General features: G+C 30.4%; 1 protein-coding gene across 1 annotated transcript; it reads right to left on the bottom strand.

Annotated features, from left to right (window-relative positions):
* Positions 1-858: 858 nt before the first annotated feature.
* LOC112710810 (formin-like protein 11) lies at positions 859-8,908 on the bottom strand. The gene is made up of 4 exons (XM_025763220.3): positions 7,245-8,908; positions 6,975-7,165; positions 4,773-5,008; positions 859-2,045 (listed from the first exon to the last, which is right to left on the bottom strand). Exons 1-4 carry the CDS (start codon positions 8,906-8,908, stop codon positions 1,308-1,310), a joined length of 2,829 nt encoding a protein of 942 aa, XP_025619005.2. The 3' UTR covers positions 859-1,307.
* Between the last annotated feature and the right edge of the window lie 4,267 nt (positions 8,909-13,175).

Genomic DNA, 13,175 nt, shown 5'->3' with positions numbered 1-13,175 from the left:
GTTATCTCTAACTGCTTTGATTTACAAATTAATTATCTCTAACAAACTATTATTAACTTATTGGACTAAACCAATTAAGTCACACGGAAAACCCACAATCAGAATTACAAAAGACCTCCCAATCCTCTTCTGGAGGTGTTGAAGAAGGTCGATGAGATTACCGAAACTGTGCGGAGAAGAAAGAATTTGGCGCTGAACAGGACATTCGAAGTTTGCAATATTAAATGGGTCGTCCCACGGTGTGGGTGGGTGTCTCAAAACTCGGATGGCTCCGGTATACGGAGGAGAGAGCAAGGCTGGATGCGGTGGGCTTTTGAAAAATGAAAATGGCAAATGGGTGGTTGGTTTCTCATATAACATTGGAAAATGTTTCAACCTTCTATGCCAAATTATGGGAAATCAAATAAGGTCTTGAGTTAGCTTATACTATGGGATTGAAGAGACTAAGAATTGAGTTTGACTCAAAAGCAGTCATAGAAGTACTCACTGGACAGAAGAATTTTGATAAGCATCCAAATGCCTAGTTAGAGACATTAATAGATGGAGAAAGAAAGAATGATCTGTATATTTTTTTTTTTGAATATCTATAGAGGAAGACAATAGATATGCATGTTGCTTCGAGCGCAAAAATTTAAAGCTAGATCCATGATTCCACTCTTGGAATATCCTTCCTACAAAGGTGCCTAGATTACTAGTTGTTTATTGTTTATAAACAACGGACATCACTGCATATCTATAATTTTTTTTATGGTTGATTTACTTAATTGTGAGATTCGAATCCGAGACTTTTAGGTGAAAATTGGAAGACTATGTTATTTGAGTTATAGTTCGCTGACAACCGTTAGCTCATCTTGCAAGATAAAAATACATGAAAAATATATTATTATTGGTTATCTTGTATATTAAATTGACATAATAAAATAATGTATATCACTTCATGTACGAAATTTAAAATAATTACATATAAGTACACACGAATCTTAGTGCATTCAGATCTCTTTACAAAACTAGACTTATTAGTATTTCTAACAACACAACAATGTCAAGGGCAAGGATTAGTGTCTACAACTCCCATTCCCAAAGTTAAAATGGCTTTAATGATTCCTCAAGAAGTGAAGAAAAGCCCTGCTCTAAGTTCCAACTGATAAAAGCTCCAAATATTCCAAAAACTCCATTAAAAGAATATTTAAAAAAAAAAAAAGCAAAACAAAGTTATAAACTTAACATCCTTTGAAAAATCTGAATTTTCCTATGAACAGAGAGGCAGGGAGACACACACACTCCCAAAATATCCTACTCTCAAAATCCTATCTAAATGGTGCAAGAGGGTTTGGGCTACGAGTAGATTTATTCCTTCTAAGCTCTTTACACACGCTATCCAACATCCCCAAGAAATCCCTCACTATAACAAAGATCCTAAGTGGGTTTTGATCTTCTTTATTGCTGACATCACCATGAAAATACTCAGTTATCTCCTTCACACGTGACAACACTCTGTTCTCATCTCCTTCCAACTCCTTCAGCTTCTTCTCAGCATAACTCAAGAAGCACTTCATAGTGTTAACAAACCCCTCACTGCTCTCTCCATCATTATGCAAATCCTTCCCCACGAGTTGTTTTAGCTTTGCCATTTCTTCAGATAGATTTGACACAGAGCTTGCAAGAACATCTAAGTCGATGGTGGCGGTTTTCTTCACATTGTAGAGCTCCGTGCTTAGGCCAGAGACTAATTCAAGTCCCATTCTTCGGTAGTCCTCTTCCTTTTGTTCTTCGGTCCTGTTTTTGTTGTTCTTTTGACTTATTTTTCCCATGATGCTGTCTGAAACTCGAATCCCTTCGGATCGGATGATTTCTTGAACCACAAAGTGGAGCAGCGTGGTTTTGCCATCAATGCCTTTGACGTCTGCTAGCTTGAGAAGGGCGTCGAGCTTGAATGCTCTTGCCCCGCCGCGGATCGTCCCCACGTTCATGCGGTTCCCTGTCTTCAGCACGGTTTCTAGTAACTTCGAGAACAGCCTGCTTGATCTTAGTTCCTTGCATGCTTCCTACATAGTTCACATATATGTAAGGAAAAACTATAGGACTCCAACATTAATTATGCCAAGTAACTTTAAATTCAAAAATGTTATTTGTACATTAAAATCAGTTACTAAAATCAGCCACTAATGTATTTGTGTATAAATACATGTGTGATTTAATTTATTTTTAATGTGTATTTATATTTTAGCATATATCTTATATTAGTAATTAACTTTGGTGGCTGATTTTAGTATACACGTAACAACGTAGCATGTCCTTTGTAATTAGAAAGAAATAAACATTACAAGAAAATATTCAAAATTAAAAACAATGAAATCATCTAAAACTCAGTAAAAGGAACATTTAAAAGTGAAACAAAATAAAACTAATTAAGAGTGTAAAATTTAAGATTAAATTTAGAATTTAGAATATAAAATTTAAGATTTAAGGTTAGAATTATTTAGAATCTAGGGTGTTGGCACGAAGGAAAAAAGAGTGAGAAAGAGTAAAAGAATAATATAAAAAAAATTGAGATTCAACATTGCAGAACCAATATTGCAATCAATATTCAACACAAGAAAAAAATATATGAAACTCTTAAAAATGAGAATATCCAAAATTCAATTAAAAAAATCTAAAATTTAAACTCAATAAAAACTCATATCTAGCATATTTTATACTTAGATTTATTTAATAACTAACTATAATATATTTATTGACTATTATAATGTTAGTTCTCTAATATTATTTTCCTAAAAAACATAGCAAGTGACTTTGTTTAGCTATCACCCAATAATTATTTATTAGCTGAAGCCTGAAGTTGACTCTTTTTGTTAACTCCATAATAAAATTGATATATAAGCAAGAACTTTCATATTTGTGTGCATCGTGCATGTTTCTTTAATTTAACGTTGGATTACTTGTTTAAAGGGTTTTGATTAAAGAATCTTACTTGAAGTAGAAAATTTCATGGAAAGAATGAACTAACTTTTACAATTATTTAGTACATTGAAAATATTAAAATGTGACCCGATTTAAGTTTCACAAAGGGAGTCAGAGTTTTTAAACAGAGATTTTTCCATTTGAAATATTCAAATTTAAAATTTTTAATTGAAGAATTTAAAGGCATATATACTATTTTGATTAGCTTCATGTCAATTTATTTAACTGTCATATATGATCAATAATTAAATAAGAAAACAATCAATTCTCATGTTATTATGTATAATAATTAAATTAACAAAACTGTAAAGTCTAACATTAAGAAAATATATCATCTTGGTTAAAAAAAACCCAAGATAATTATATAATTATACGTTTTATAAAAAAAAAGTCATTGAAATGAAGGAGAATAAGAACATCTATCGTTTTAAATTGTGATTTATAGCATGCCACATTGCAGCAATTGGATTTACAAAAATATTTGGTAATCAAAATAAATTAGTTAAAAACAAACAAAATTTATTTTATTTAGTATTTATTAATTATTATAATAATTAATAAATACTAAATAAAATAAATTTTACTTTTTTGCCTTTTTAATATTATTGTTTAATTTAATAGTACAAAAATAGATAGATATTCTCAATTTTTTTTTATATAATCTTTTACCATATAACATATTCCTTTATCCCACTTAAAAGAACATACAGTAAATGATCATATTTGACCACATCATTTGGAAAAAAAAAAAAATACTCAATTTAATCCCTAAATTTACACATAAATCTTAATTAAGTCATTAAAATTTTAATTACCTCTACTTAATTTTTAAACCTTGTGAACTAATTCACATTCGTTCCAAAAACAATTTTTGGCAAACAAACAATAACAGAATGCTAATATAAATAGCCGGATGCTATATTACGCTCCCAAAAATGACGTTTTTGTTTTGACAAACAAAATAGTACAAAAACATGCCGAATCACCTGTTTTAAAAGAAAATATTTCCAAAAACACCAAAACAAGTGACATTGTATTATTTTTGGGTTATTTAAACATCAAAACCAAACCGGTGTTCTTTTTAATAGGCCAATTTGGCATTCAGCTATCTACATTAGCATTTCGTTAGGTTGTATTTGTTTATAGAGATACTAAGACAAAAATGCAGAGATACAAAATTGTGTTTGTCAGATGAGATATAAATTGAGACATTATATTCAAAAACACTAAATTAATATATTTTATATAGAGCCTGACAAAAAAGATACCAAAACAATGACAAGAGATAAAACTTAATTATTTTTCTTTTTTATTTCATTATTCTTATTAATTTTTTATAATGATATTTTTTATTATTTTTTTAAATTTTTTAAATAAAAAAATAAGAATAAATTAGACTTTTATAATTTATTACTAAACAAATATAAAAATACTAATAATTTTTATATTTCTATTCTTTGTATCTTATTCTCAATGTCTTATCTTGCTTTATTTCATAATCAAATACAATTTTAATGTCTGTTTGCCAAAAATTATCCTAAAAATTAAAGTTTGAAGATTAAATAGAGACAATTAAAATTTTAAGAACTAAGTTAAAACATGTATATAAAGTCACAGACCAAATTAAATATTATATCGGGAAAAAATTTTAAACGGTGCATTTTCGAATTAATACATCCACATTTTGTCACAGTTTTCAACATTTCAACTATAACTGAGGTGCTACACATTTAATGATTTAATTATTAGCTCTAAGAATTTTCCTAAAGTAAAGCATTAAAAGTTTTTGGTAACATGATGATGAGTATTACCTCTAGCATTGAAAAAGAGTTCCTTAGGTGAACAACTTCGTCTTCAAAAGTCTCTTTGTAAAGCATGCCTTCTACCCTTTGAAAGGCAAATGGGACTTGAAGCATTGTCCTCACAAACCTCTCTGCGGACCCCAATTCATTGATGTCGCCTTTATAGTTGGCAAGCTTGGCCTCCTCTTCCTTTGTGGGCACCATTTTCACCAATGCCTCTAGTTGTTGCAAAGAAAGGCCCTTACCTGCATTTTTCACAAAATGGATTTTTAATCTTAGTAGATTTATGTAGCAACGTTGATTCCACAATTGAATAGTCTGCTTAGACATGTGGCACATAAATTCCCATGCATCCCGTGATGCATATAAATAAATAAAACGTCGGTGTTCGAGTAAATTGGTATTCCATTAAAATGTTCGGATATAATATTCTCATATTCATCACATTATTAAATTTCATGATTAGCAGGAGATAAATACTTTATCTCATAGTATGGGACAAACATTACATTATTTAACCAATGTCCATAAAGTCTATACCACGCAAAAGAGAATTTGTAAAATAATTAAGGTTTAATTTATATATACCAAATGTCGCTATATATGTATATATATAGTAAATATATTTTACATAAAAAGTAAATATATTGAAGAAATAAATATGACTTAAAAAGATATTTTAGTTTTATTTGTATTTAGCAGCCTTTCATATTTATTAATTAGTTTGGATAGTGTTAATGTTTATTTTTCATTTTTTTAATAATGCTTAAATTTTGCTTATTTTTTTATAAATTATACATATGTTTATTTTTCTTCATAATGAATGTTAACTTTTCTATTGAAAATATATTCACTAACAAAGTAGATATAAGGTTTTAATAACTTAATCTCATTGTATGAAATATTACATTTAGTGCTGAGAGCGAGTCAAACTTAGCTCATAAGTCAGCTTTACTTCGATTCGTTAATAGTTTGATAAGCTGATCTCATAAGCTGGTGAGCCAAATTTGAGTCTAGAATTAAGCTCATAAATTAAATGAGTCGAGCTTTAATTTAGATAAGCTTAACTCATTAGCTCGTGAGCTAGTTCGATTATATACATAATAGTAATATATAATTTTACATATATATTAATATTTTTAATTATTTAAAATTTTATATTTATTTTTTATATATAATTTTGATACAGGACATAAATATAAAATTTATAATTGATAGACAGACAATATATAAATTTGATTTTCTTAATAATTTTAAAAATATATAAGTAATAATTTATTGATATAGAATTATAGATTATGTTCCTGTTATTTAAGTTAGTTCGTGAGCTGTTGGTAAGCCAAGCTTAAAATTAAAAAATAAGCTTGATTGTTAATGAAGTAAACCATGAACTAAATTCAATTTTCGTGAACCAAACTTAAACTTGGTCTAACTCAACTCATCTCGACTCACTTTCAAACTTAATTACATTACACCATTATGTATTATTCCCATCATACTTGTGATGATAATGCATATTGAAGTTTTGAACGTGTAATTAAAAGGTTTAATTATTCTGGTGGTTTGGTCTTTATAGTTTCGTGAAATTTTTAATTAGGTCCTTATATTTTTTTTAATTGAGTCCCTACACTAATTTTTTTTTAATTAAGTCTCTCTTGGTAGTAATTGGCTTAATTTTATAGGGACCCAACTAAAAAAAAGAATTGGTATATAGACCTAAATAAAAAGAAAAAACAGTGTAGGGACCCAATTAAAAAAATAAATTGGTGCAAGGATTCAATTAAAAGAAAAAAAGTATAGGGACCTAATTGAAAATTTCGCAAAACTATAAGGATCAACAGAGTAATTAAACCTAATTAAAATTAGTATACATCATTTAACATAAAAATAATCATGTTGTTTGTGTACACAAAAAATCAATTCTTAAATAAGAGTTATTATGTATTTGTGTATAAAAATATATATAATTTTTTTCATTTTTTATATATATTTTTTCATTTCAATGTATATTTTATATTAATAGTTGATTTTAGTACACACCTAATATAATTAAGAATCCAATTTTTTAGACCAATATTAATCAACTTTTTTAAATTAAGTCTTAAACTATCAATCCTGTACTTCAAATTATAGACAATGAATCTTAAAGGTGATGTGTTACCTGGCTAAAAATTGGTTCATCAATTATAGTTTTATGATTGAGGAGTTTACCTTGTATTAAGGCTTCACATACATTCTCAGCTGTTGCATTTATAGCTTTTGATAGTATCGTAATGTTCTGAAGCCGTTTAGGCTCAAGAACATGCTTGCTTGGAGAAGGGCTTTTGCTCTTTGTTTCCTCATTCTTGATAGAACTCTGTAAATTGTATCCAAAAAGTGACTCAATCATTTCCTCATCCAACCTGAAATCATTAAAATTAAAATTCATAAATAATATGCTTAAAAAGGTTCACACAAATTACACATCCATTGATTACTTACTCAAAGGAGCTTGATCTTAGTTTATCCCAAACCATAGTGCGATTTGGTGCGGCTCTTACTTTGTCCCAGTGAAGCGGTTTCAGTTTTGGAAGCGGTGCTCCATCTTTGCCTAGTGCCGTGAATTGAGGTAGTTGAGATGGTGGAGGAGGAGGTGTTTTGACATTGCTCTTTGGAAATGGCGGTGGTGGACATGGCGGTGGTGGAATGTTGTTGTTGCGTGGAGATTTCGCCGGTTGCGGCGGCGGAGAAGGCAACTCTGTTTGAGGACTTTGATTTGAGTCTGAGTTTCTTGGAGATGGTGATGAGAAGTTATGAGATTTTAAAGAAAGCGGAGAGGGAGAGGAAGCTCTGGATGAAGAAGTGAGAGAATGTAATCTGAAGAGTGGCATTTGAAGAGGCGGAGTTGGTGGCGGCGGCGGTGGCGGAGGAGGCGGTGGAGATGTGGAGGGTTTGACAAATTGGTTAATAGTCTCATCAGTTTCTTGATTTTCATGTTTTGGAGTAAGTGGTTGTGGTTTAGGGTTTGAAATTGAGTTATTTGGTGAACTAAGAAATTGGTTTGGTAATGGTGATGAATCCTTTGGTGACATTAATGTTTCACTAACAAGGCTAGAAGATGAAGCATTAGAGAGTCTTGAATTTGTTTGTGAATTAATAATGGAATGAAAACTTTCATTCTCTGACGAATGATTCTCTTCTTCTTCTTCTTCTTCAGGGTCAGCAGAGATTCCAATTTCTCTTCCACCAGATTCAGATTCAGATTCAATATCTTCTTCCTCTTCGTGAACAGGTAGAATCTCCTTTGTGGAAGAACTACTAACATTGTCACAGTCTTCAGTAGCATTATTCTGATAACTAATTTCTTTCAAGGTGCAAGCTTCTGCTTCTTCTTGTGGTTGTTGTTGTTCTAAATCTTCACCTAAGGAATCAAGATAAAACAGATCTAGCCTTGAGTTTAAACTCACCTTGTTTTTGTTCTTTTTCTTGCTGCTACAGAGTGGCATGGTCCTTTTTGGTTTCTTCCTTTGGTTCCTGAATTTCCTGCAGAAGAAGATTAAGGCACAACCACAGATTAATGTAGCAATTCCCACAGAAACAAGAATTGCTACTAGTATTTTCTTAGCTCTGCCTCTATCTTCTTCATGATGATGATGAGCTTCTTTCTTCAGATTCCAATGAGAATGATAATAATGATGATGACGATGATGGTGATGATGGTTGTGAACCACAGGAGAAGGTGCTGGAGAAAATGGAGCTACAGCCTCAGGTTCAATGCTTGTTGGTGATGGAGAAGGTGAAGGAGAGAATGAGAATGAGAATAATAACTCAGAAGAAGAAGATGAAGAAGGTACTTTTTCGTGGAAGCTTTTGAGTCCAAGCAATGTTCTGAATGTTTCAACAAACATGGCTTGCTTCTCTTCATTCTCATCCAAACCTGAGATTTTCTCAACATTCTTCTTGTTGCTGTTTCCATCATTGATGTTGTTCCCTTGTTGAATGCTGCTCTCATCAATGAAATACATGTCATGAACATCATAACTATTCCACAAAGAATCCACAGTAAAAATAATGTGGGTACTTTGCTGCAATGATGATAGCAGAATCATCATCAAGAAGGTGGTGATGATGAAGAACAACATGCTAAGAGCCTCAGAGCCCCCCATTATTTCTTCTTTCTTCTTACTTCTTCTGATTCCAACTAAAATGTCATCTAGAAATCAATGCAGCTTTCCCCTTATAAAAGTTTCTTGTCTTTTACCCTTTTGTTGTTCCATTTCTTTTTTGGGGTTTTTCTTTTGGTGCTGGTAATGTATGTAATGTGTGCAATAGAAGATCTGAAACTGAAAACAGTGTCTTTAATGCTACTCCAAGGAACCCCTGAACCTGGCAGTTGTGGTTGTAAATTGGGACTTTCTTTTCTTTACTGTTCATACACTCTTATCTCTTCTCACATTTAATAATTTTGAAGACAAACTTAATGCATGGACATAACACTGTATGCAAAATCTCTTTCTTTTTCAAACTTTGACTTAATTCCTTTGTCTTATATGCTTTTGTTTAACCTGCTTTGTCGGAAATGTCTTAAAGAAAGGTAGGTTTTTAGGGTTTTTATGAGGTTATTATTATTATTGTTATTATTATTTTTTCCCGCACTTTTTGTAATCAAATAACATGACATGCTCTAAAAGATTAAGATCTTTTTTTCTGGGATTGAATTTGAAGTTGGATTAGATAAGCTCCTTTTTTGTGTTTTAGGAGCTAAAAGTCATGATCAAAGACAATGGTAAAAGTAGATAGTGGGGTCCCCTTTTTGTTGGGCTTGCCTAACTCTATGCGGGTGATTTTACAAGATTTCTCCAACTATATATATATAGATTATAAGGTGGGGACAAATTGCCCTCAGAAATTAATTTAACACTTATTATAATGATGTTTATTTTGCATGTACAGTTACATGAATTTTACATTTGTTTTCTAGGGTTTAAATATGATATGGATTGAGGGCTGCGGTTGAATCCACATTTAGTGATTATTTAATTTTTTTTGTATATTTTTATTGTGGTTAGAATTTTAACTTTTATTTTTCTCTTTCAAATATCTAATACACATACCTTTGTTTTGAAATATATATATGACGTACTAAGAATGTAAATAGATTTTACTAATTAAGTATTTATATTTGACAATTTTACAAGATAATAATGAATGGTTGAGTTAAGTATTTTTACTGTGATAAAATAATATATGATTAAGACTAATAGTACAAGTTAAATCCAACTTTGTGCAATGGAATCTAAAAGTTTTATGAAATATTATTATTAGGCAATGAATACAACGATGTCAGATTCACCTAATTAAAATAAATTGATTATGTTCAGAAACTTTTTCCTTTTAGGATCTCACGTGAAGACTTGTATGAAATGCTGAAAGAAAGAAGTTGATTGTGTTGAATAATGATGATTAATTGAGAGGCTAGAAAGACTAGTAGTGCTCTATTTCATGTATGCATCCAACTTTTTAATATTTATTTATTTGATTAGATTAAATTATGACACACAATCAAGTGTGTTTTTGTTATTCTTTTCCGGTACACATATTATGGTACCCATCATTTGCTGAAAAGTGAAAAGGGAGTGTTGAGAATTATATAGAGGTGAGTTCTATGGTGTAGAAAGAAAAAAATTTCTATACCTATAGATATGTGTTGGTTCATTGGAGAGTTTGACAAGTGTTTAAAGGAGGACAAAATCTGTACTCTTTGTAGGAGAAGTACAAGGACCTTGTTTTTTCTGCAAGTGGTTAGGTCAAAATTTTGATTGACTAATTATACTAATTAAAATTAAATTTAGTAAGCTGATAAACCTTACCACAAAATTATTTTTTTATCGATCTTTAACAACTACAATAAAAGGCTTCAGTTTATATATTTTATTTTGTTTGAACTTTGAATCATTTTAATCTTTTAATAAACTAACTTATTATTTTTATTTTTAATCCATATTTATTATTGTTATTACTATTATAGTAAACTTTGTTAAATCCAAATAAAAATTTAATTATTTTGTTGGTTTTTATAATTTTGCAAAATTTTCAATTAGGTCTTTATATTTTTTTAATTTGGTTTTTGCATTAATTTTTTTAATTAGGTCCTTTTTTACCGTATAGAGACTCAATTAAAAAAACTTTAGAGCAAAGACTCAATTAAAAAAATATATATAAAAACTTAATTAAAAATTTCATAAAATTATAAAAATTAATGGAATAAATAAGCTCCAAATAAAAAATATATTCATTGTGTTATATGTAAGCCAAAATATAATTGTAATGTATTCCAGAAATATGACTCACATATTACATAATTAGTCATACTAACAATATCCATTTGTAATTAATTTTTTTTATATTATGAGCAATACATACTTAATGATCTTTTTATTATTAAAATAAAATAAATTACACTAATTTTTGCTAGCATCTAAATTCACTAAATACGTTTAATTAAATTAAAAGTTAACAATAAAAAATATTATTTATTATATTGTTATTTACAATTTTTAAATTTTGTGACGGTAAACATACTTTTAAGATAATTTAATAATATAAAACTTATGACACAAATATTTTTTTATTAGATATCATACAACCCTTTATTTTTAAACAATATTGCCATATAAAATAATTTACTATATATTTTGTAAATAAAAAATAAATTTAGATTAAATGGTTAATAGCTTAAACTGAGTCGTTATTTTTCGAACAATAATAAAACAGAAATCCAATTTATGATGAGGTCTATTATTATGTCAACATAATTAGTCATAATGAAAATAATTACTCACTTAAATTCTATATAAAAAAGAGAATTTTTTTATATCATTCCTACAAAGAGTATAAACTTTGTCTCCTTCTTTAAACACTTGTCAAACTCTCCAATGAGCCAACACATATCTATAGGTGTAGAAATTTTTTTCTTTCTACACCATAGAACTCACCTTATATAGATTATATGAAATGGCCAAATGGGTGACCTTTCTTTTTCATAGGACTAACAACTCGAGACGCTCACACGCACTAACAAATTGAAAGAGAATGGCATGAGATAGTCACAGCAGCATGGAGTGAAGAATATTGCTCTGCTTTGCTTACAAAGCCTGCCAAGTGCTAACTGCTGTGTCTTATACTTTGTCACATTACTTCTTTATAATTTAGTTTTGAGTAAATGAACAAAAAGTGCACAAAAAAATTTAAAATATATAAAAAATATATACAAAAAAGTTTGTAAATATCAAAGTATAAAAAAAATTTGTTATTGATTGATAATTCTAGGTTTTGTTTAATACTTCTTTTCAATTATATCTATATGTATGTATTATAATCTACCTTAAGAGTCATACCACCTTATTATCATTTATTTATAACTCGAGCATAATGATTTGAATATTAGGGTATTACATTATAGAATTAGAGCAGTTCGTTCTCGTGAGCTTGATGGATAGATTACTTATGCTTCAATGCATACTCTAAGTCTGTGTCTGTGCTAGTTAGGGTATCTAACTGATACGTTTATCATGAAGTTCATGAGTATACTTTTGGGAATTTGAAATACTTAACTTGAGATATTGAGATTGATCACCTTGATATCGCTTGTCTGGTATGGACAGGACCCAAATGACAACTCATGGATGTGGTCGAACCCGAACACGGAGAGAAAATGAGAAAGGCACATCGGGGAATAATAAAGCCGCGCTAGCTACTATGACTACTCTTGTGAACGCGATGCATGCAAATATTGTGGCTACAAACCAAGCTATGGACAGAATAAACGGAAACGGTAACAAACTTGGAGGAAACTCAGCTGATGGAGGTCCGATGACCATGGCAACCTTCTAAAGCTCAATCCCCCAATGTTTAAAGGTTCAACTGATCTGACGAAAGCTGATAAATTGGTTCTAGGCAATAGAAAGGGCAATGCAAGCGCAACATATACCTGGGAGTCAGTTGGTGGAATTCACTACATATCAGTTGAGTGGAAAAGCGCAACACTGGTGGCAAGGGGCTCACCGTCTTCTGCAACAAGGGAATGGGGATGAGGTGATTACCTGGGAGATGTGCAGAGGTGAGTTCTACAAGAAATACTTCCCGGAATCTGCAAGACAGGATAAGGAATTGGAGCTACTACAATTAAAGCAATGATCAATGTCGGTGGCTACTTATACGAGCAAATTCGAAGAGTTGTGCCGTTTCTCATGAGTTTGTCAGGGTGCTCCTAAAGGATATGACGAGTGGAAGTGTATGAAGTACCAAAATGATTTCAGGGACGATATCATGTGAGCTATGGCGCCTCTTGAGGTTAAAAGTTTCGCGAAGTTAGTTAACAAGAGTCGAGTGGTGGAGGAGTGCTCCAGAAAAATTGATATGGCTAGAAGTGAC

This window comes from Arachis hypogaea, chromosome 9, assembly GCF_003086295.3.
Source record: "Arachis hypogaea cultivar Tifrunner chromosome 9, arahy.Tifrunner.gnm2.J5K5, whole genome shotgun sequence".
NCBI lineage: Eukaryota > Viridiplantae > Streptophyta > Magnoliopsida > Fabales > Fabaceae > Arachis > Arachis hypogaea.
Note: the sequence above shows the minus strand (reverse complement) of the source record. Positions and strands in the feature narration are given on the sequence as shown.